Source organism: Pan paniscus, chromosome 19 (genome assembly GCF_029289425.2).
Source record: "Pan paniscus chromosome 19, NHGRI_mPanPan1-v2.0_pri, whole genome shotgun sequence".
Classification (NCBI taxonomy): Eukaryota; Metazoa; Chordata; class Mammalia; order Primates; family Hominidae; genus Pan; species Pan paniscus.
The window spans coordinates 94,590,385-94,615,215 of record NC_073268.2 but is presented as its reverse complement, the minus strand read 5'-3'; the positions used below and the strand labels follow the sequence as shown (position 1 = coordinate 94,615,215).

Genomic DNA, 24,831 nt, shown 5'->3' with positions numbered 1-24,831 from the left:
GGGCCAAGGCAGGACAAGAGCGAGTTCATATGGGCCCTGATATTTGATAAACTTGGGACATTTGAAGCAAACGCGGCCTCATCTCTCTTTCTCTCCTTTAAGGACAAAGAGCCCGTGCCTTGGGAATTCCCTTCTTCTCTTGCCTTTTCCAGGATAAATTCCTTCTTCCGGCGCATCCAGACCATTGAGGTAAAAACAGAATTTGGTGCATCTTGACCTCCACTTCCCAGACTGCTCCTACCCTAGGACACCTGCAGCGTCCATCCCTACCCCCCTTGCCAATAATCCCCCGGGCAGAAAATAAGTCAGGCCCAAACATCTGTTATGGGGAAACCAAGGCTTTGCGGCAGCATCCGCCGTGGCCGGAGCTGTTAGCGAAGAATAAAAATGACCCACTTCGGGTGCTTCTCCCCTTATCTCGTGCATCCTGTCATCAGCAGGTTACTGATAAGTTAAACCCCCACGTTCAGGACGCCCGGGGGCCAACAGCAGTCACTTAGTGGGACTCAATTTTTACAAATGGAGACTTATGAAGGCCCCGGTGCAAGCACCATGTGGATACACGGAGTGACGCACAGCAGATAAAAACTTAAAAATGGTGCATGGCCCGGCCCAGTGGCTCACACCTGTAATCCCAGAACTCTGGCAGGCCGAGGAGGGGGGATCACTTGAGCTCAGAAGTTTGAGGCTGTGGTGAGTCATGATTGCACCACTGCAGTCCAGCCTGAGCGACAAAGTGAGACCGTTTCAAAAAAAAAGCTTCAAGGCGGTTTTTTCTAGGGCTCTGGAGAGAAGAGATGAGAGGGATCAAGACGGGGTAGGGCAAGAAAGTTTTGCCTTTTGTATCTTCTGCATGGTGTAATTTTTAAAAACTTTGTGCACATATAACTGTATAACTCACATCCTTAACAAGGGGGAAAATCATCCTGGAACTGTAAAGCATTGACTTTAGGGTGGACACCATTGTCAGAGGCTTGGGAGAGGCTTGTCCAGTTCTCATCTACACCTCCTGGGGGGCAGGGGAGGGAGGCCCATTCAGGAGTTCAAAATTGCAGTCACAGAGCGCGGACTAATGCCTGAAATCTCCCAGACGGAGAATGTGGAGGAGAGTCGCAGTCACACTTCTGGCCACGGAGCTCTGGTTCCCACATGACTGATTCTGAATCAGAAGGAAGATTCTGGGCAGGAAGGGACTTTGGAGGTGGAGGAAATGGCTTTGCTGTCCACCCCCTGACAACAGGCCATGCCAGCTTGTCTGTGTCCTCCGCGTCGGGTGGAAGAGCCAAGAGCTCCTGGCCCTCGGTGCCTGTCTCCTCGGGGTGGTGTTGGTGCGTGGCCTGATGCTTCCTGGACCTGGGAGAATAGCACCAACCTCAGCACCAGTTTAGGGGAGTGATGTCAAGTCCACAGGAAGATCTCCAGTCTAAACTCTGCCTGCACTGTGCCTGGTAGGTGCAGGGGCACAGAAGAGCATCCAGGGAGCCTTGGAGACCTCATTTGGGAAACAAGAACTGCACACACACAACCAGCTAACGGGATGGGCCTGAACGTGACTAAAGCAAACACAAGCGGCGCAGATGGGAGACCGGGCCCCTGGGAAGGAATGCATTGCTATGGGCCAAAATAGTCAGGGAGCCCTTCAGGGAGAGGGGGCATGAGCCACACCTGCGAGGAAGCAGAATTTTCTCCATGTGTGTCCATCCAGGCATTGCAGCCGCTTTCTTCTTGGATCACCTTCGGGACACGGCACTCTGCATAGGATGGTCTTCCAGGTAGCGGGGAATTTAAAGCTTAGCAAGAGCATCAGAAATCTTCAGCACCATTCCAACCGCTTCCCACAGCGGAGAAAACGGAGGTCCCAGCAGAGTGTGATTTATTTAGAGATGCGGTTCGGCCAGTCTGGGGTCAGGACAGGATCCCAAACTTCATCCTCTCCAGCTCCTCCTCATTCACACCTCATAGATAATTCAGAGAGCCCTTCCTTCCATCCCCTCTTTCTGCGGGGGATGGAACATTTGCTTAAAGAACAGCACAGACACAGAGGGTGTCCTCCCACCCCCATGGTTGGTGTCTCCTGGGGACATTTTGCTCCCCAGCTCCTCCTGCCTGGGGTCAGAGCTGGTTTTGTAACTGGACCCGTGAGTTGGGTTGTGAAGATGAATTGACTGTGTTTTTCTCCTCCACTAGGAACTCTATAAAACAGCGATTGAGTTTCTGAAGCTGGAGAAAATCGAGCTTGGGGGCGTGCGTGGGAACCTCCTCGGGAGCCTGGTGATCCGTATCTATGATGAGGTCTTTGAGCTGGTGAAGGTTTTTGCCGACTGCAAATATGATCCCTTGGACCCTGGAGACTCGGTAGGTCCTCAGGCAGGGTTGGATGAACTGGACTCGGTGAGAACAGCACCAGCCTCGGTACCAGCTTAGGGGTGTGATGGGAGAGCACACGGAGGAAGCAGGTGCCAGGTGATCCCAACACTTTGAAAACTGTGTAGAGCAGTCCCCGCGACAGCACATTCAGCTGCGCCTCAGTCCCGAGTCCTCTCAGCGGGGCAGGGGCTGGAGAGGGTGCCCTTGGCTTGCTTTGCACGCTGATTACAAGGTTGACATTTCCATTTGCTTTTAGAATTTTGACCGTGATTATGCTGATTTTGAGATCAAAATCCAAGACCTGGATAGGAGGCTGGCCACGATCTTTTGCCAAGGATTTGATGACTGCAGCTGTATCGAGTCCTCCGCAAAGGTAAGCATGCAGTGGAGACGCAGGCAGATCTGGAGCCTGGCACTGTGGTGGTGGATTCATGTCGAGAACGATCTTGGAGACCATTTCATCCTCTCCATGTAGAGCTGATGTCCAGGGAGGCAGGGAGGGCCCGTCTCCTGTGCCTCAGAGTCAGTCAGCCGTGAACACCCAGTGTAGCTCCTGATGGTTCTTACTGCCACATCCTAGAGGAAGAGGAGCAAGTGAGTGTGAGATGGCATTATTTTACTGATACTTCTTATGCTCACTAAGAAACAAGGGGACCATTTATTCTTGATTCAGTTTTCCCACTACTCAAAAGGAGTGAAAGTTACAGAGGTAAAGTTGGTGTAAAAATAAAATTAATGCAGATTTTGGCCCACTGAGCTGAATTTATACAGTGCCTTTGTCCATGCAGGCTACTATAACAAACTGCTGTAGACCGGGTGGCTTAAACAACAAACATTTCATTTCTCTCAGTTCTGGAGGCTGGGAGGTCCAGCAGACTCGGTGTCTGGTGAGGGTCTACTTCCGTTCCTAGATGGCCATCTTTTCATTTGGTCCTTACATGGCAGAAGGGGCAAGGGAGGTCTCTGGGGTCCCTATTTTTAGTTTTAAGGGGTTTGTTTTTTGTTTTGTTTTGTTTTTGTTTGTTTTTTGAGATGGAGTCTTGTTCTTGTTGCCCAGGCTGGAGTGTAGTGGCACAATCCCAGCACACTGCAACCTCTGCCTCCCGGGTTCAAACGATTCTCCTGCCTCAGCCTCCCTAGTAGCTGGAATTATAGGCATACGCCACCACACCTGGCTAATTTTTCTATTTTTGCTAGAGATGGGGTTTTGCCATGTTGGGCTGGTCTCGAACTCCTGACCTCAGGTGATCCGCCCACCTCAGCCTCCCAAAGTGCTGGGATTACAGGCGTGAGCTACCACACCTGGCCTACTTTTTGTTTCTGTAGAGACAAGGTTTTGCTATGTTTCCCAGGCCCGTGAGTTCTGGGCTTGACTGCTTCCAGGGCCCCTGATCTGAACAGTTTAGCCGGACCAGCTCCCATGACTGTGAAGGCAATTGGGTTGGCCTGGGCAGCCTGGGCTGGTGGTCATCTTTCAGGAGGATTTCAAGGCTAAGATTGCTAAGGACAAAGATCTCTCCCCCACAAACGTCAGGATGTTCCTTTGCCCTTTTGAACGCTCTTGCAAAAATGCAAATACATGAGAGTTTGAAGCTCCGCAAATTAAGGATCCAATTAAGTCTTGGATCGAGTTTGTGTTCCAGGCAAAATATCAATGAATGCAAATTAATACAGCACCTCCTTGCTGTGGTTGAAAAAATTATTCAGTTGTACTTGCTAAAGCAAGATGAGGCTGACTTGATTCAGACCTTACTCACGATTTATACCATCTCAATAGATACAGGCATAGGGAGAGCGATGGAGCTCAACTTCGAATACACTGCAGGTAAGTAGGAATTTCTAGCAAAGGAGCAGGGTGGGGGGGTCCATGGATAGAAAATTACTTAGAGGGGACAGCAGGGGTTGGGGGATTCTGGCTAAACCAACTTCAAGATTCTAGCTGGAGGCAGGTTAGGGTAATCAGACATCCCCTGCGGGATGGTGGAGGATGGAGACCCTGATGAGAATCTTTGGCTAAGCAAAGAATCTGGCAATGTTCCCTTTCTCAGAAGGCTCTTCCCCAGGTAGCTGCATCTCTAGTTGCAGGGTCCTCACTTCCTTCCTTCCACTCAAATGCCCCCGGGCTGGTCCCTTCTCAACAATGGCCCTCCCTCATATTCATTTGTATACTAATGTCTGTGTGTTCATTGTCTTCCTGACTAGAAGGTAAACTCCCTGAGGTCAGGCACTGGATTTGAGTTCCCTTAGAACTGAGCCTAGCACAGGGCAGGCGCTTCTGAGTATTTCCTGCAGTGCAGAACTGGCTCTTGCCAAGGGAGGCTGGTTGTTCTGAATGTTGTTGGGAGGTAGTTTCGCTCTAGCATAAGCCTTCCATATGGAGCCCCTGAAGGATAACAAAAGCGTCAGGACTGCCCCAGCGCAGAAGGGTCCCAATGGAGCCAATTCTTTCATTTGGAAACCTCACTTTTGGGTCTCCAAAATTAAAGATGGGGCACAGGCTCATGGGCTGGGCGGGCAGGCAGGCGGGCAGCTGGCTTCTGCAGCTCCTGCACCCCTAACACTGGCTCCACGGGGAGGTGCTGTGACTCCCCGCTGCTGTTCTGATGTGGAAAATCTGAAAAATTAAGTAACTGGTCACCCGGCCAGGGCCAGATGAGTCCCCAGAGTCTTGCTGTCCCCAACATGGAGATTCCGCCACCTGCATCTAGTTTGGCACAAGGGGAAGAACAGATAAGGACCAGCGCATGGGTCTGGGCTGAACCTCCCCCAGGGTTCACTACGGGATCCGGCAGTGGGGAGGGAGCTGGGTTGGCGAGTTCAACTTTGTGACCCCTCGGGAGCCCTAGGCCCCTACCCTGTGAGGAGCCAGGAGGTCCTGGAAGAGAAACCCAACCCGACCTCTGCAGAATGGAGCTAGCGAGGAACAAATGCAGTCACCCCGCCCCAGGCTTTCCCCCGCATCCCTGGCACCTGTTAGGGTCAAGAGGGGCTTTTGGGCTCTAAAAGAAAGATCTCTTTTTAAAAATTTTCACGTATGTTTATGCTCAATTTAAAACAAAGAAAAGCAGAGGGGGAGGGAGGCAGTGGGGAGAAATAACTCTTGTAACCCGTTTCCATCGCCATCTGTTCACGTTTCTCTTTGACCTAAGAACATTTTCCCCCTGGTTTGACAGCCCTGTGCTCTAAATAGGATAGGGCCCTGGGGTTTCTCTCCCTTGTGTCCCTTCCAGCCCCTGCCTGTTCCGGAGTTAGTTCTCATTATTAGCAACTCACACACAGCCAGGAACGTTCTAGAGCAATTTTCCACATGATCTCCTTTTGGCAGAAAATAGAATTTGCTTCCTTTCCAAAAGTCATTAAACTAAAAACTATATAAACATGAAAAGCAGGAGAGAGAAACGGGAAGACAGAGAAAAATAAAAATGCCTCCCGCCTCGGCCCCTCAAAGTGTTGGGATTACAGGTGTGTCAGTTGTCTGGATGATGGGTCTTCAGGTTTTTTTTTTTTTTTTTACTATTTTTCTGACTTCCAAGTAAAACAATCTACCTGCATTACAGGATAGTCATAAACCATTAAGAGGAACATTTTTTTTTCCAACTGCCCCATGTCAATGCTTTGAACAAATGAAACTGGTGACCTCATATGTCAGCAGGCGACCGTGGAGGAAGGCGGTAGCTGGCAGGACACCTGCGTTTCCATGTCTGCCTGAGAGTCCACGGCTGCTCCATTTGTACAACCCACAATACAAATAGGTCCAAGGGTGACAATTTTTTTCTAAGCCCAGGAGAAATCAGAATTTGGGTAAGGAAGATTTGAACAATTTTGAAAAACACAATTAACTTAAAAATAGCCGCAATCTTGCATCTGGGAAATCTGTACTCTTGGGGGCCTGAAAAATCTCCCTCTCTTCGCGGTCATGTTTTGGTTTTTCCTCCTGCGGCCATTTCTAGGGATAGTGGTCACCTTTCTCAGACCCAAGTCTGGGGAAAGTCTGAGACTCAGGCTCACCGCAGCTGGTCTGGCCCCCATTGGGCGTGGGTTATGGCAGCCCCGGGGAAACTCTCTCGGATTTCCCACTCACACCCAGCACCGGGGGGGGACCCTGTTGCGTGTGAGGTTGTCTTCCCTCTCTCTGGTCCCCCTCCCACTTGATCTGACCCCCAGAGCTTTCTCAGAGCGAAACACGTTTCCTGATGGTGGTTTTCTTGCCTCAGCTGCCCCTGAGAGCAGCAGTGCTCTTCCTAAGAGGAACTCTTCTTGTGGATAAAATATTTCTTCATTTATCTTTATCAGAGCAGAAGCCCAGGTATATAAATGCAACGTTATGGCTATTTTAAAATTGTTTACTTGGAGTCGTTTTGGGTTGGTTTTTTCTGGAGACAGGGTCTCACTCTGTTGCCCAGGCTGGGGTGCAGTGGTACAATCTTGGCTCACTGCAGCCTTGACCTCTGGGGCTCAAGTAATCCTCCCATCTCAGCCTCCTGAGTAGCTGGAACTATAAGCGCACACCCAAAAGAATACAAAAACTGGACCCAGCTAGTTTCATGTATTCTTTGTTGTAGGGGTGGGTTGCCCCTACACACCTGTGGGTGTTTCTCGTAAGGTGGAACGAGAGACTTGGGAAAGAAAAAGACACAGAGACAAAGTATAGAGAAAGAAATAAGGGGACCCGGGGAACCAGCGTTCAGCATATGGAGGACCCATATGGAGGCTCCCCCATGGAGGCTCCCCCATGGAGGCTCCCCCATGGAGGCTCCCCCATGGAGGCTCCCCCATGGGGGATCCTCCATATGCTGAACGCTGGTTCCCCGGGTCCCCTTATTTCTTTCTCTATACTTTGTCTCTGTGTCTTTTTCTTTCCCAAGTCTCTCGTTCCACCTTACGAGAAACACCCACAGGTGTGTAGGGGCAACCCACCCCTACACTTTGTATTCTTTGTATTTTTTATTTTTTATTTTTTTTATTTTTTGTAGAAACAGGATTTTGCTGTGTTGCCCAGGCTGGTCTCAAACTCCTGGGCTCAAGTGACCCTCCCGCCTTGGCCCCTCAAAGTGTTGGAATAACAGGTGTGAGCCATGGTGCTCAGCCTATTTTTTAATTGTTTAAATCTTCCTTACCAGAATTCTGATTTTTCCTGGGCTTAGAAAAAACTCTTGTAGCCCTTGGACTTATTTGTACTGTGGGATTACAAGCCAAGTATTTGGGGACTCAGCCTAAGTCAATGGGAAAAGCATAGAGGCTTCCACTGAGCCAGTTGACACACACAAAGGTTCCAATGGATTGTTTTGTTTTGGCAAGGTACACATTCTCTCGCTCCTGAAGGTTGGCCCTGCCCGTTTTGTCCACAGCCACAGGCTGGGGAAGGGGAGGGGACTGTGGTGAAGAGGCCCCCTTCTCCTTTCTCCTCAGCTCCTGTACATGTGTGGGGGCCTCATGGAGCGGCCCCTGATTCTTGCCGAGGTGGCGCCCAGGTATTCAGTCATGCTGGAGCTGTTTGACGCTGAGCTAGACAATGCTAAGATCTTGTACGATGCCCAGATGGCGGCCTCCGAGGAGGGGAACATCCCCCTGATCCACAAAAACATGCCTCCCGTGGCCGGGCAGCTCAAGTGGAGCCTGGAGCTGCAGGAGAGGCTGGAGGTGTCCATGAAACACCTGAAGCATATCGAACACCCGTGAGTCACAGCCCTGGCCAGGGGCAGGCAGGGGCAGGCACCCCGCCTCCATGGTGCGGGAGAGCGAGAGGGACTGTCCCGACTCCGAGCGGGACCACCCCTCCTGTCGACCAGACCATTACCTCCCAGAGCAAAAGCCCAGAAGAGACCCCTTCTGGTCCTCCCTCCTCCCCTGATCACCTTCTCGGTGGGAGTGCTCAGGGGAAATCTGGCTGGTCCCCACCCTTGCCCACCAGCCTGGTAGACATGAAGACCACCCAGGCAGGAACAGGAAGAGGCTGTGTATGCAGCTGGCTGAGCCACTGTTGCGTGCACTTGGCCGAGTCTCCTGGACAGCCAGGGGCCAGGGAGGCTTCACGGTGGACGCAGGGATGGCTGCAGGGGAGCCCCGGCTTGGCCTGGGGAGGCCGGTGCAGCTGACTAGGACGGGGGCCTTTTATGTGGTTGTCTGGGGGGCATATTTGCTTTCATCTAGTTGGCCCCAGGTTGGAAGGGAGAAGGAAAGTTGGAGAGGGGCTGGCTGTCATTCATCCAGGCCTGGTGGTCAGGAGCCGGTTGCTGCGTGGGTTCTATTTTGGCCTCCTGGGCTGGTGGCTGCAGACTGCAGGTCGGAGTTCCATTTGAACATTTGGTCTGGCCACTGCTTGTTTGCATATTCAGTCTGTGAGCCTCGAGTAATTGGGTGGCCGGCCGCTTCGGCACCCCAGATCGGGCAGCAACGATGGGACGTGCCGAAGACACCCCACAGGAGATATCCAGTGGGGCCTCGCCTTCCCGCTCTGATTCCAGGGTCATGTCTGGAGCAGAGGCCAAGCTCATTTATCAGAAGTATGACGAGATGATGGAGCTGCTGAGGTGCCACCGCGAGAAGATCTACCAGCGGTGGGTGGCGGGCGTGGACCAGGACTGCCACTTTAACCTGGGGCAGCCGCTGATTCTGCGGGACGCCACTAGCAACCTCATCCACGTCAACTTCAGCAAAGCGGTGGGTGCCAGGAGTGGGGACCGCGTCAAAGGCTCCTTGGGAGCGGGGGAGGGCCTGCCAAGGTTCCCTCAGCACGGATTTATGGAGGTCGATGTTTATATCACAGTTAGCCTAAAGCTTTACTTTTTAAGTGTGTCTAGGGTATATTTAAGACATGAGGGAAAGCAGAAGCAACTTTGACAATAGCTTCAATGAGTACCTTCTTGAAAGCGTTCATGTGATCCCAAGAAGAAATGTCAATTTGCAACTGGGGGGGTAAAAAGTCTTTGCCGAATCTAGACAAATGCACTGGCTGGTCAAGGCAGGCATGCTAGGGAGAATTCACACTTGTGGGCTCTGGGATGTGGGTTCTGTGGCTAAAACCCGGAAAGTTCAGATGAGCAGAGGGTGGAACCGAATTCCTACAAGCACAGCCCCAGAGCTGCCCAATCTGCACGTGGCAAGGCAGGGAAACCAGAGATGCGGCTCTTCCTTGGAAATCTTCCCACTCACTAACATTCATTCTTTCGTTCACCGAATACTTACTGAGCACCTACTACATGTATGTGCTTGGGATAAATTAGTGAGCCAGACAGTCAGAGAGCTGTCTGTCCTGCCCTCCTAGAGCCGACCTCCAGGCAGGAGGGCGGGGAGGATGATCAGCTAGCATTCACGAGGGAGTCAAGTGTATGATACGGTAGAAGGTGCAACAGGTTCCGCAGAAGGAAGAGCAGGAAGGGTTAAGAAGATCAATAGAGCTGGTAGAAGGGGCAGGTGCAATTTTAGATGTGAGCAGAGACTTGTGGGAGGTCAGAGTGCCGCTGAGCAGAGATGGAGGGAACAGCCTTGCAGCAGAGCATGCGGGTAAAGAAAAGGCCAGGTGGCGCCCGAGAGCCTGCTGCAGTCCAGGAACAGCAAGGAGGCCAGTGGGGCAGGGGAGTGGGCAAAGGGGAAGCTCATAGGAGAAGAGGTGAGAGGTGACGAGGAAGGGCCCCATGGACCACAGAGGGACTTGGAGTTTGGTTTGAGCAAGATGGCAGCCCCTGCAGGGTGTCAGACAGAGGTGTGCTGCGATTAGATTTCCAGTTGTAAAGGACCCTTCTCCACGCTGTGAGGTGCATAGATTGAACGGAGCTGGGGCTGGAGGAAAGAGCAGGAAAATCAGTTGGGAGCCTGTTGGCACAATCCAGGCAAGAGATGACAGCTGGGAGGTGGTGGCTGGAACCAGAGTGGCAGCAGTGAAGGTGGTGGTGAGCTTCTGGACTTGATCATAGTGCCATGGGGACTCCTAGTAGGTTGGAAATGGAGCGTGATTGGAAGAGGGGAGTCAGTCCCAATGTTTTGGGGTCAGGTGAGTAGACGGGTAGAATTGCCATTGGCCAAGAGGGCAGGTGGGGCAGAGGCCACAGGGGAGGATGGGCTGCTGTGCTTTAGCCTTGTTGGGTGTGAGATGTCACCTGGACATCCAAAGAGAGGAGCTGAGTAGGCGGGTGGATACAGAAGGCTGGAAGTCACGAGAGAGGCTGGGGTTGGAGACATAAATGTGGGAGCCACCCACACAGAGATGGTACTTGTAGCCACAACATTGGACATCTCATTACCTCATTCAGCGGAGATGACAAATGGGCTGGCTGGTCAAGGCAGCTATAACGTTGGATGACATCACACCTCATTCAACTGAGGGTAAATTGAGAAGGAACAAGGTCTATGGCTCCCCATCACGGACATCTTGAGATTATCAAAAGAGACTAATAATGGTGACCAGGAATGTCTAGTGTCCTGGAAGCCAGGAGGACACTGTGTGCCCAGAAGGAAAGAGTGCCAGCGGCTGGGCGATCCCATGAGATGAGGCCCGTGATGTGACCAGTGGATTCAGCAATATGGAGGTTATCTCAACTTTGAGAATAGCTTTGTGGACAGAAGCACTGTTGGAAGGGATGTCCCTGTTGTTGATCTCAGGTCATAACCGGGTGAAAGCAGAGAGAAAACAGAAGGTTAGATTCCAGGGAGGAAACAAGTGAAGACCCGAAGTCTTACTCCAAACCACTTGTGGGTAGTAGGTAGGAGAGGACAGAGATAAGAAAATTAGGATGATGTCAGCCACCCGTGGTGATGATGATATCATCCACCTACAATGATGACATCATCCACCCATAAGGATAATGTTACCCACCCGTGGTGATGACAATGATGTCATACACATGCAATGATGATGTCATCCACCCATGAGGGTGATGTCAGTGCTTTCTGGCTCAGGATCAGCCAACAGGGTGAAAACGTCCTGGTCCTGCCAACAAATACTGCCTCCCACCAACTTTGAGATCCCCTCCGGCTGTCAAAACATCCCAGGGCAGATGCTCATTTCTGTTGCTTGAACACTGCACTGTTGACATGACCTGCTGACATGTTCTTTGATCTTCGTTTGTCATTTAGTTGGTGGCAGTTCTGAGAGAAGTCAAGTATTTGAATTTCCAGCAACAGGAAGAGATTCCAGACAGTGCAGAGAGTCTGTTCTCAGAGAACGAAACTTTCCGGAAGTTTGTGGGCAACCTGGAGCTCATCGTTGGCTGGTATAATGAGGTGAGTTGGTGAGTTTGTACTATTCCTGATGCAGCTTTGTTTTGGTTTTTTGTCAAGTTTCAGTTTGTGTGTTTCAGAGATGTGGCTTTTCCTGGGAAATCTTCCCATTCACTCAAATTCATTCTTTCATTCACTGCATACTTACTGAGTACCTGCTATGTGTATGTGCTGGGGATAAATTCGTGAGCCAGGGAGTCAGAGATCTCTGTCCTGCCGTCCTGTTCTGTTCCACTTGGAGATCTTACACCAGCATTTGTTGTCACCCAACAACTGCTGGTGTAAGATCTCCAAGTGGAACAGAATTAAATTAGTGTGTATTTTAATATTTAGACATGGTTCAAGCCAGTCTTCATTATTCATGCAAATAGCAGCAGCAAAGATAGTGATGACTCAGAACAGCTGGTGATGAATATTCTTATTCCCACTGGGCTTTGGCTTACGTTACTTTTTTTTTTTTTTTTTTTTGAGACAGTCTCACTCTGTCACCCAGGCTGGAGTGCAGTGGCACAATCTGGGCTCACTGTGACCTCTGCCTCCCAAGTTCAAGCGATTCTCCTGGCTCAGCCTCCTGAGTAGCTGGGACTACAGGCGTGTACCACCAAGCCCAGCTGGCGGTAGTAAAAATACAAATAATTTTTGTATTTTTAGTAGAGACAGGGTTTCACCACATTGGCCAGGCTGGTCTCGAACTCTTGACCTTAGGTGATTTGCCCGCCTCTGCCTCCCAAAGTGTTGGGATTACAGGTATAAGGCCCCAAGCCTGGCCAATTACATGATTCTTTATAGATCCATTTACCCTCCTGAATAAATTTTGGATAATATTAAAGTCATTCAACATTGCTTCCATTACTTCTGTTAATGTGGGGAGGACTGGATGGGCATTTCCTGGAACCCAGAGTAGGATTATCATGAGGAAGTTGTGTGTGAGGGGCTAGGAGGTGGCGGTCCCTGCTCAGCTCTTTGGTTCAAGAACTCCTTTTTGGCCTTGATTCCTGGCATCTATCTGATCTAGGGGTCCGACGCAGTAATCAAGAGGTTGACTGTGGAAAAACTTCCCAGTAATTGTTGGAGGTGGGGGGCGGTCCCGTCCAGCAACACAGGGCTTGTTGAGGGCACCTCCTTCCTGACACGAGGCCCTGGAAGCCGAGTCGGGAACTGGAGGGCAATGGTATCATACGTGTTCTGTTTTCTCTGTCTGCTTTCACTCGGTTAATTATTTTGAGTTAATCTACGTTGTTGCATGTAGCACCATTCTTCTTCATTTTAAACTTGAGTCAATTTTATTGCTGAGTGGCAATGTGTCGCATGGATATAGCACTATTATCCATTCCTCTGTTGATGGGCATTTGGGTTGTTTTCAGTTTTCGCTTTTACAAATAAAGCTGCTACAAACATCCTTGTACAATCAGGAGGGGCCCGGAGAGCGTGGCTGTGGGGCCCAGCGGGCAGTCACTGTGCTTGTCCTCCTTCTAGACACCCTTTCTTATGGATTCCACTCATATACCCTGGGAAAGGTGACCATTTGTACCATACAACTTTGGACCCCACCCCAAGCCACAGTAGAACAGGGCCAGTCTGGACACTGTTCATTTCCTGTTGCTGCTGTAACAAATCACCACAAACTGAGTGGCTTTAAACGGCACATATTTCCTACCTTCTAGTTCTGGAGGTCGGAAGTCCTGAATCTGTTTCATTCTGCTGGAGTCAAGGCATCCGCTGGGCTGCCTTCTTCTGGAGGCTCAAGGGGATGGTCTGTCTCCTTGTCTTTTCCAGCGTCTAGAGGCTGCACCTTCCTGGGCTTATGGCCATTGTATTAGTCAGAGTTCTCCAGAGAAACAGAACCAATGGGATAGACAGATGGGAGGATGGAGGGATGGATGGATAGATAGATCGGTAGCTAGAGAGATAGGAAAGCAGGTAGATGGATGGATAGATTATATGGGTGGATGAATGGATAGATAGCTATAGATGGGGGGATAGATACAGATGGATGGATGGAGATGGATGGACAGACAGAGATATAGACATGTATATATGGAGATTTATTGTGAGGAATTGCCTCACGCAATTACAGAGGTTAAGAAGTCTTACAGCCTGCTGTCTGCAAGTTGGAAACTCAGGAAAGCAGGTGATATTACTCTGAGTCCAAAGCCTGACAACTAGGGGAACATATGGTGTAAATCCCAGTCCAAAGGGTGAAGATGATGAGATGGCCCAGCTCAGGCCATGAGGCAGAAACAAGGGGTGAATTCCTCCTTCCTCCGCCTTTTGTGCTATTCAGGCCCTCAATGATTGGATGAGACCCACCCACACTGGCGAGGGCTATCTGCTTTCCTGAGCCCACCCATTCCAATGCTTATCTCATCCAGAAACAACCTCACATGCACCTCAGAAACCATGTTTAATCTGGGCACCCTGTGGCACAGTCCTGTTGACAAATTACCCCTCACGGCCACATTATTTCATGTTCAAAGCACATCACTCCAACCTGTGCTTCCGTCATCACACTGATGCCTTCTCTTTTGACCTTCTTGCCTCTTTTTTTTTTTTTTCTTTTTTCTTTTTTGGTGACGGAATCTTGCTCCTCTCCCCGGCAGCCGTGGCAGGGCTCCCCAGATTCTGATCACCAGGGGCCCTAATATCTTTGTCCATGGTCCATTCATTAGAAACACAGCACCTTTCTCCAGCTGGTGAGATTCTGTCTAAAGAGCTCCCGCCTTGGACTCCAGGTATGGTAGGAGCACCGTGATTTAGTCACGAGCACACTAAAGAGGTGTGTTCTGAGATTCTCTCACGTAGGGTGTAGGCGCAGAGCAGGGTTCCTCGACTGGGAAGAGACTACTGTCCTTGTCATTGTTTAACAACCCAACCCTGATGGACGGAATCCTGCTACACATCGTCTTGCTTTGTAATCCTATAGATGCATCCTTTACTTCTGTCTGGTTTTCAGCCGGTAACAGCTCTTATATTCTATTTCTCTTTCCTACGCACCTATCCTACGAGTTAATGGTCAGAAAACATTCGAAGGCATGGGTGGAGGTACAGTATTTAAAGCACCAAAATGGGCTGGGTGCAGTGGCTCACGCCTGTAATCTCAGCACTTTGGGAGGCCGAGGTGGGTGGATCACTTGAGGTCAGGAGTTCGAGACCAGCCTGGCCAACGTGCTTATACCCCATCCCTACAAAAAATTAAAAAATCAGCTGGGCTTGGTGGTGGGCGCCTGTAGTTCCAGCTACTCAGGAAGCTGAGACAGGAGAATCGCTTGAACCTGGCAGGCGGCGGTTGCAGTGAGCCAAGATCACGCCACTGCACTCCAGCCTGGGTGGCAGAGCGAGACTCCGTCTCAAAAAACAAAGTACCAAAATGTATGTAAAAGAATTATTCTGAAAGGCAAATCAGCATCTAGTGTGCACTTTTAACTCTGTGATTCCATACTTGATGTAGAAGGGTCCTAGAGAAGTCATGAAACAAGACGTTGCTTGGTACGATGAGATTCCTAGGCCTAAATGGTGCTTATTATTTAAGGGAATCATGAAAACTTCTCCCTTGTTTGTTCTGTTTTGTAAATTCAGGTTTTCAAGCATTAAATTAATTTCTTAGAGTAGGGCAAACTAGAACAAAACTATATAGAACCTATACTTTTTTTTTTTTTTTTTTTTTTTTTGAGACAGAGTCTCATTCTATTGTCCAGGCTGGAGTGCAGTGGTGCGATCTTGGCTCACTGCAACCTTCACCTCCTGGGTTCAAGCGATTCTCGCGCCTTGGCCTCCCAAGTAGGGATTACAGGTGCACACCACCACACCGGGCTAATTTTTGTATTCACCAGGCTAATTTTTGTATTTTTAGTAGAGACAAGATTTCACTATGTTGGCCAGGCTGGTCTTGAACTCCTGACCTTAAGTGATCTGCCTGCCTCGGCCTCCCAAAGTGAGAAACTATACTATTGTTAACACTGATCCATTAACAACTGGAATAGTTTCTCTGCAGATCCTGGGTTTTCTGTTGTATAACTGAACTTCAGGCTTTAGGCTGGGCACCATGACTCACACCTGTAATCCCAGCACTTTGGGAGACTGAAGTGGGAAGATGGCTGGAGCTCAGGAGTTTGAGACCAGCCTGGGCAACATAGCAAGATCCCATCTCTATATTAAAAAAAAGATTTTGAGCTTTAGATTGATGACCAGGGAAAGGGTCTGAGCCAAGAAATGCTCAGTGATCCACATGTATTTCTTTGGCTTAGAATCATAAAAAGAAATCAAGTACAAACCTTTGTGATTATATACTGAGGATTTATGTATTAAAAGTAATGGAAAAGATGGCAATTACTTTTATACCAACCTATATACAGTTAATTCTTAATTAGTCATGGTATGGGCTAGAAAGAGATAGGAATACTATAACATAAAACAGTAACTGTACATAAATCCTCAGTGATAAAAGTCATTCTAAAAATTGTGGAGTGTCCTGAAATACGATTTCCAAATAAAAAACAATCATCATTGGCTTTGTTGGTGTATTAGGCTGTTACATTGCTATAAAGAAATACTTGACACCTGGGACTTTGAGAGGCCAAGGTGGGTGGATCATTTGAGGTCAGGAGTTCAAGACCAGCCTGGCCAACATAGTGAAACCCTGTGTCTACTAAAAATACAAAAATTAGCCAGGCATGGTAGCGCACGCCTGTAGTCCCAGCTACTGGGGAGGCTGAGGCAGGAGAATTGCTTGAACCCGGGAGGCAGAGATTGCAGTGAGCCAAGATCACGCCACTGTACTCTAGCCTGGGTGACAGAGTGAGACTCCATCTCAAAAAAAAAAAAAAAAAAAAAGAACAAAAAACCAAAACCTGAGACTGGGTAATTTACAAAGAAAAGAGGTTTAATTAGCTCATGACTCTGCAGGCTGTACAGGAAGCATAGTGGTTTCTGTTTCTGGGGGGGACCTCAGGAAACTGGGAATCATGGTGGAAGGTGAAGGGGAAGCAGGCACATCACTTGGCACAAGCCAGGATCGAGAGAGAAGTGGGGGAGGTGCTACACCTGTTTAAAAAGCAGATTGCACGAGAATTCATTCACTATCCCAAGAACGGCATCGAGGGGGTGATGCTAAACCATTCATAAGATCATTGTCCCCATGATCCAGTCACCTCCCACCAGGCCCCACCTCCAACACTGGGGATTACAATTCAACACGAGACCTGAGTGGGGACACAGATCCAAACCGTGTTAGTTGGTGTTGAGGAATAAAAGTCCTTACCAGAGAACAATTTAAAATATGGTTGGACTCGGAACAAAACCTGTCACCTCTGTTTTGCAGATAAAGACTACAGTGAAGGCAGTAGAATTTCTACTAATAAAGTCAGAACTGGAAGCAATTGATGTCAAGTTATTGAGCGCTGAAACGACATTATTCTGGAATGGCGAAGGTACGGAGGCCACATTCCTCCCACATTGGATTAAACTTGGGGGTCCAACCTGCCCAGCATCTGTCCTCAAACACCACTGGAGTGGTCACTTCTGCCTCCTGGCTGCATAGATCTGCTTTAACTGCAAGGGGGCTAAAGGATAATTACTTCCACCTGCCTGCCCAGGCCAAAAAAATAAATAAATAAAAAGAAGCCCATCTGTGTCATTTAGAAACGGAATCCGGCAAAGACTCCCTGGAAACTGCCAAGAGGTTTCCAAGGTTCCCAAACTGGGCTTGCTGGAGGCCCAGTTTCCACTGTTGGTTTATCAAGCATGCACAGAGCATGCACAGCTGGTGAGCAGAGCTGGTGCACATCTTGGCTAACTCAGGGCAGACGTCAGCAAAGTAGGAAGAAGTGTAGTCACGAGTCCCCCGTCTTCCCTTCATTCCACCACTGGACGAGGCAGAAGGCCCCCGACCCCCTGGCCCCATCTCTGATGCTCCCAGAGGTGGAACCCTTTAACGTGAGGAGTCTGGGGCTGCTACGTGGGGCGAAGGGTCCACATATTTTCCAAACCCTATGTCCAAAGGGACACTATATTTGTGATTCCTTGGCATTTCATTTCAGAGAATGCTCAACGATTTCTTCTGGGAATCATGTTCCAGAATAGGAGGAGTATTTTCCCGGGGCTGTCTCATAGTGATGAGTGTTAACCCAACCCAAGAAAAGTTTTCATCCTGCTGAATAGTGTTTTTTTTTTTTTCTTTTTTTCTGAGATAGAGTCTCACTCTGTTGCCTGGGCTGGAGTACAATGGCACAATCTCGGCTCACTGCAACCTCTGCCTCCCGGGTTCAAGCTATTCTCCTGCCTCAGCCTCCTGAGTAGCTGGGATTACAGGTGCCCACTGCTATGCCCAGCTAATTTTTTGTATTTTTAGTAGAGATGGGGTTTCACCATGTTGCCCAGGCTGGTCTCGAACTCCCGACCTCGTGATTTGCCTGCCTTGACCTCCCAAAGGGCTGAGATCACAAGCTTGAGCCACCGCGCCCAGCCTGAATTGTTCATTTTGTAAGATTCCTTTATATTTCCATTTTAGGTGTGTTTCAGTACATTCAAGAGGTGCGAGAAATTCTGCACAACTTGCAGAACAGGATGCAAAAGGCAAAACAAAATATAGCAGGAATTTCCCAGGCTATGAAGGTAAGCAAGGGGCAGAGCACAGAGCGGGGCTTTGTGGGGGCCTGGGGCTGCCCTGGGGCAAACCAGGCTGCGTAGAGGCCCATGGAAAGTGCTGCGATGTGTGGGGTGCAGTGGGAGCTGCCGTGCAGTGCTCTCCACCGGTAGGATGATATCAGAGTGGTCCCAGGGCAGAAAGGGCCCAGCTGCTCTGTGAAATTCAGTTCTGCTCCATTCTGCTGAGCTCCACAAGGCCCTCTCTGTGCCAGGCCAGTGCCAGTAGCAAGGGGTGGAAAGAGATCTGCCAAGACTCACCCCCACTGGGAACGAGCCCATTGCTCAGTACAGAAGCAGTACAGTTCTAACTCAAGCTCCTTCCAGAGCACTGGGGGAATCCTTCATTAGCCTTCTAGGTGGTCTGGTCTGTCACTGATGCTCTAATGTGCAAAAACACTTGCAGCAATATATCCAAGAGGAAATTTTTTTGTTTTTGTTTTTTTAGTGGAGATGAGGTTTCACCATGTTGGTCAGGCTGGTCTTGAACTCCTGACCTCAAATGATCCGCCCGTCTCAGCTTCCCAAAGTGCTGGGATTACAGGCGTGAGCCACCGCATCTGGCTCTGATTCAATTTTCAATTGACTGGAATAATTTCTCACGCAATTTCCTCGGAAAGGGCTCATTGATAGCATACTTTGAGTCCTCCCTTGTCCAAAATATATCTTTCTTTTTACCTCATCTACAATGATCTTGTCCAGGTCAGGGGTTTCTTGATACGGTCCTTTTCTTTCACTGCTCCAGAAACGGCCCTGTGTGTGTTTGCTAGGGCCGCCATCACAAACTGCCACAGTCTGGGCAACTTCAACAACAGACGTTTCTCTTCTCACAGTTCTGGAGGCTGGAAGGCCAAGGTTAAGGGTCAGCAGGGTTGGCTCCCCCAGGACTCTCTGGTTAGTTATAGATGCTGTCTTCTCCCTGTGGCTTCACAGGGTCCTCCCTCTGTGTGTCTGTGTCCTCATCTCCTTGTCTCATAAGGACACTGGTCATGCTGGATGAGGGCCCACACTAATGACCTCATATTAACTTAAGCACCTCTTTAAAGCTCTCATCTCCAAATGCCATTGCATTCTGAGGTACGGGTGTCAGGGCCCCTACACATGGATTTGGGGGGCACAGTTCAGCCCCTACCAGCCCTGCCTCAGTTTCAGTGCTGGGCAGGCTGGCAGTGCTCTGCCTCCTTCCTGCATGAGCCTGTCCTCTCTGTCTGGGGCGTGCAGAGTTCTTCGTTATCTTTAGGGTCAGAAAATGTCACCAAAGTGTCCAGACGTGTGCCTCCTTGTGTTAATGTCAGCTGGACTTCATAACATTCTTCCAGCCTGTCGACGGCGTTGTCTCGCCAGCTAGTGGGCATGACGTCGCTCCTCCTCCTCCCCACGCCTCCCCACACCTCCCTGTCTGCTCTGGCACACAGGCCATCTCCCCAGTGTCTCAGGTCTGGGGGCCAGGTCTCTTGTCTGTCTCTGCACGTGTGGCTTCTCAATCTCTTCACTTTGTTTCACGCCAAGGGGTCTCTGTCCTTTCTGTTACCTGCAATGCTCACCCAGCCTCCTCTGTGGGTGTTCTCTCTCTCTCCTCTACTGAACTGTTAAATCCAGAAACCAGGCCATTCAAACCCCACGGGCTTCTGAATCTTCAGCAGGGGCCGCAGCAGGTGCAGGGTCTCAGAGGGTTGGCTGCAGGCTCTGGGCGGTGGGGAGCGAGCAGGAGATGGGAGGAGGCCCACTCTGGAGGCAGATCCTGCAGAGATTCCTGCTGCCCCTGAGGCCCTGGCTTGCCCGCTGCCCACCACCCACCACAGAGGACCAGGGCAGCACTTTCTCTCTGTCTCTGAGACCCACTGTCTTACATAAACTCCCCTTTACCTGAGCTAGCTTGTTTGCACCAGAAGTTTTTAACTAAACCACAAAGTATTTGCTTTCTCCTGGTGCTGAGCTGAGATGCTGAAGCCTGGTAGTTGGGTCTCTGGGCACCAAGGAAGGAATGATCTGTTTGCCAATTCTGAGGTTGTTGGGTTCAGGGGTGTGTTCTGAAGAAGTTCACCTCTGCATCAGAAAAGCAAAGGTGACCTCCGAGGAGGGAAGGCAAACACTTGGGCCCACTGTCCTGGTCATTTCAGGAGGCTACAAGAGAATACTGCAGACTCAGTTCCTGGTGAGGGCCCTCTTCCTGGTGTGCAGACGGCCGCCTTCTCGATGTGCCTCACGTAGTAGAGAGAGGTGGCTCTGGTGTCTCTTTCTCTGCTTAAAGGACACTAACCTCATCAGGGAGTGGGCCCTACTCTCATGATCTCATTATCTCATCTAAACCCAAGCACTTCCCAAGGTCCCTGCCTCCTATTACAACCACACGGGAGCTAGGACTTGAATATGTGAATTTTGGGAGGTGAGAGAACACAGACGTGCAGTTCATAACACTCACCCAATAGGGGCTCTGCTAACCCCCATTATAAGGAGAATAATCACTAAACTGGTCACAGTCAGAATCAGCTGACCTCCTGTGTCTCCATCCCCATCACTTTCCTCATCACGTCCATTCTGAAGCTGCAGCAGCTGCACAGTGACCAGGCTGAAAGCCAAGGGGCTTGGTGGAGGGGACCAGCATGCTCTGCACTTAGGTGCGGAAGCAGAGCCGGGGAGAACACTGGCTCCCAGGCACATGCCCTCAGATGCCATCTCAAAACTAGCAAAAACAGACATGACAGCCAGCAGCATCTAGCTCCCCAGCTTAGTGAGAAAACCAAGCAATTGGAAAAGAAAATGGCTCAAACTCAGTCCATCAGGCCTGGAATCAACAATTCCTGTTTGGAGTTTGTACATTCTCAGGCTGTGCCCTTAGCCCTCAGGTGTGAACAGCAAAGGGGTTAGGACCAAAAGGAGGCTGTTCAAAGATTGTGCAGCATTTGAGAGGAACAAGTCATTTAGATATCTCAGAAAAACACAGACCCACTGAAGCTCTTTATTTAGTAAACCTAAGACATTTTTTCTTAAATTAAAAAGGTCATGGCCGGGTGCAGTGGCTCATGCGTGTAATCCCAGCACTTTGGGAGGCCGAGGCAGGTGGATCACGAGGTCAGGAGATCGAGACCATCCTGGCTAACATGGTGAAACTCCGTCTCTACTAAAAATACAAAAAATTAGCCAGGTGTGGTGGCGGGCGCCTGTAGTCCCAGCTACTTGGGAGGCTGAGGCAGGAGAATGTTGTGAACCCAGGAGGCAGAGCTTGCAGTGAGCCGAGATCGTGCCACTGCACTCCAGCCTGGGTGACAGAGCAAGACTCTGTCTCCAAAAAAAAAAAAAAAAAAAAAAAAAAAAAGGCCATGACATCTATGAAATAACAACAGAACAAGAACTAAGAACAGAATGAGAGGAAAGCAGAGAAGGGAAAGGACATGGCTAAGAAAGTCAAAACTGCAAAAGCAGAATTAAAATATACTGAAGCACCAGTTAGACTAGAACTAGTGCTGTGTAACAGTGGATATATTAAACGGAGGACAATTTTAGGAAATTGCTAATATGCAAAGGGAAATAACAATAGATAATGTGTAAGATGAGGGAGACGAACAACATAAAAATCATAGTTGTTACTAAAGAAGTAATAGGCTGGGCATGGTGGCTCACACCTGTAATCCCAGCACTTTGGGAGGCCAAGGCAGGCTGATCACTTGAGGTCAGGAGTTCAAGACCAGCCTGGCCCACATGGCGAAACCCTGTCTACTAAAAATACAAAAAGGAGCCAGGTGTGGTGGCACACACCTATGATCCCAGCTACTAGAGAGGCCGAGGCAGGAGAATTGCTTGAACCTGGGAGGTGGAGGTTGCAGTGAGCTGAGGTCACACCACTGCACTCCAGCCTGGGCAACAGAGTGAGACTCCATCTCAAAAAAAAAAAAGAGTAATGAACAAAGATGTAATAGAAGAAAACTTTCTCAAGCTGGGGAGACAAAAATTAAAGGAAGGCCTGAGTGTGGTGGTCAAAGTGGGTAACTGATTTCCAGGCCAGATGACACATGTAGACATATTCTGACCAAAGTTTAAAATCCCAAGGATACAGAACAATATTCTGCATGTTTCTACCAAGCAGGTAGCCCACACAGAAACAGAAATCAGGCAGCCTTTTGACTTTACACAGATCTCCAGAACATGATAAAAATGGCCAGTCTTGAGGAAGGCTCCTGACAATTATCTGTGAATGCAACAGTAAAGTCATCCTCACACATGCAGGGGCTTGGAAAAATACCATTTGGATACCCTTCCTGAGAAACCTATTCCAGGATGTATTCCAGGATACCAAGAGGTCAACCACATTCTAGAGTACCAAGGAGAGCATTAACATTTAAAAAGACTAGTGATGAGCTTGGAACCAATTAAATATAAAGAGGTAAGTATAAAAAGAGATAAATACGGTTGTAAAAGGTTACATTCCAAAGTCAAAAGCAATACTTGTAGAAAAATATAAATGGTAGAAACCATATCCATGGTGATAAACATGATTGATAATTGGTAGTTAGGAGGAGGAAAAAAGTTGGGGCAGGGAAGTTAACCATATCCTGAATTCCTAAACGTGGATAATGAGAATCAAAAGCAATTTTCTTTTTCTTTCTTGAGATGGAGTCTTACTGTGTCACCCAGGCTGGAGTACAATGGCACAATCTTGGCTTGCTGCAACCTCCGCCTCTGGGTTCAAGCGATTCTCCTGCTTCAGCCTCCCAAATAGCTGGGATTACAGGCATGGGCCACCATGCCTGGTAAATTTTTGTATTTTTAGTAGAGATGGGGTTTCACCATGTTGGTCAGGCAGGTCTCAAATTCCTGGCCTCAGGTGATCCATCGGCCTTGGCCTGCCAAAGTTCTGAGATTACAGGCATGAGTCACCACGCCCAGCTGCAATTTTTATTTCCAAAATTAGAGAAACATTTAAAAGACTTAATAAACTTAATGGCAAGTTCTAGTGGAATTAGAAACAGGATTTCTCCTATCGAAATCAGTAAAGAATATAAAAGCAAATAAGCTATAGTTTTTAAAGCAAAATACCACAACAAAGGGAAATGGTGAGAAAGCAGACAGGATAAAACGTGATAACAAAGGGCAAACATTAGTTACAGTATATACAAATTATTTAAAAGCAAAATAGATTGTTTAAAAATGTAATTATATGCTACTTCCAAGAGATATCTAAAACAAAATGGAAAGGTTGAAGATAAAATGATTGACAAGTAGGTGAAACCATATGAAACTTCCAATAATTGATCGTTTTTGACCTTTAAAAGATGGCAGTTCTCACAGCCGAGCTCAATGGCTCATGCCTGTAGTCCAAACACTTTGGGAAGCCCAAGCAGGAGTATTGCTTGAGCCTAGGGCCTTCCTATGTTGCTCAGGCTGGGCAACACCTGTGGTCCCAGCTATTCTGGAGGCTGACGTGGGAGGATCACTTGAGCCTGGGAGGTCGAGGCTGCAGTGACCTGAGATTGTGCCACTGCACTCCAGCCTGAGTGACAGAGCACGACCCTGTTTCAAAGGAAAAAAAAGCAATTTCAAATGGTAATCTTATTCACAGACATGTATACATCCTTGCATACATACATACACATAAAATATCAGCAAAGAACAACTCGAGGCAAAAATATATAGCTAACCATACAAAATCAAGTAAAATCTATATAAAAATTATAGTTGTCCTAAAATGTTGTGTTCCCAATGAGAATATTGTTAATATATCTATATAAATAAAAGCAAAAGCTATTAGAAGAGTTGAAAAATGGGCAGAACGCAAATGTAATGGGAAGGCTAACACAGCATTATTATACTGCCATGGACTGCACGTTTGTGACTCTCAAACACTCCTTTGTGGAAGCCCTGATCCCCGCTGTGATGGGTCTTGGAGACGTGGCCCTGGGGAGGCAATCAGAACATGAGAATAGAGCCATCACGAAGGAGATTCGTGCCCTTATAGCAACAGACACGAGAGAGCTCACTCTGCCCCTCCGCCATGTGAGGTCACAACAAGAAGGCGGCCATCATCACCTGCACACCAGGAAGAGAGCCCTCACCTGGAACCAAACATGCCGGCACTTTGATCTCAGATTTCTAACCTCTAAACCTGTGAGAAATGTCTGTTGCTTAAGCCCCCTAGTATATGGTATTTTGCTTATAGTAATCCAAGCCGACGAAGACATATACAGAACACGTTTTTCTGACCATGAAGCAATAAAACTGCTAATAAAAACAGGAAATCCTTCTAACAAGGTAAACACAGAGGCTTAATCATATCGTTTATGTTCACACAAAAGCATCAGTAGAAAAACTAAAAGTACTCACGTAAATATCAAACACTGGCCAGAGGAGGGAGGCGGGTGATCTAAGTCTTCATCGTTCACCCCAGAGTCACAGAGGCAGCTGAGAAACAGCTGAATCGATGTAGAGTCCGTAAATGATAAGAGTGACAGAGGCAGCAGTGAGGAGGAGGAAAGGTGAGGTTCCCTCATGTTTCCAGTGGGGGATGGGATGGAGGATAGGGAGACATGGGCCAAAGACTGTTTTTTGACAAAAAAAAAAAAAACTTATTAGGTGTTTTGTTACTATATATGTATCACTTTAATGGAGATGTGT

The 24,831-nt window shown here is 48.7% G+C and overlaps 1 protein-coding gene across 2 annotated transcripts in view; it reads left to right on the top strand.

Annotated features, from left to right (window-relative positions):
- DNAH17 (dynein axonemal heavy chain 17) overlaps window positions 1-24,831 on the top strand; it is a 150,057-nt gene that overhangs the window by 7,964 nt on the left and 117,262 nt on the right. For both annotated transcript variants that reach the window (XM_057300355.2, XM_008971540.4), the window contains exons 9-16: window positions 103-189; window positions 2,188-2,355; window positions 2,624-2,740; window positions 7,777-8,042; window positions 8,832-9,027; window positions 11,440-11,586; window positions 16,901-17,009; window positions 18,089-18,192. In XM_057300355.2, coding sequence (XP_057156338.2) covers window positions 103-189; window positions 2,188-2,355; window positions 2,624-2,740; window positions 7,777-8,042; window positions 8,832-9,027; window positions 11,440-11,586; window positions 16,901-17,009; window positions 18,089-18,192 — 1,194 coding nt within the window. The remainder of the gene's footprint in view (window positions 1-102; window positions 190-2,187; window positions 2,356-2,623; window positions 2,741-7,776; window positions 8,043-8,831; window positions 9,028-11,439; window positions 11,587-16,900; window positions 17,010-18,088; window positions 18,193-24,831) is intronic.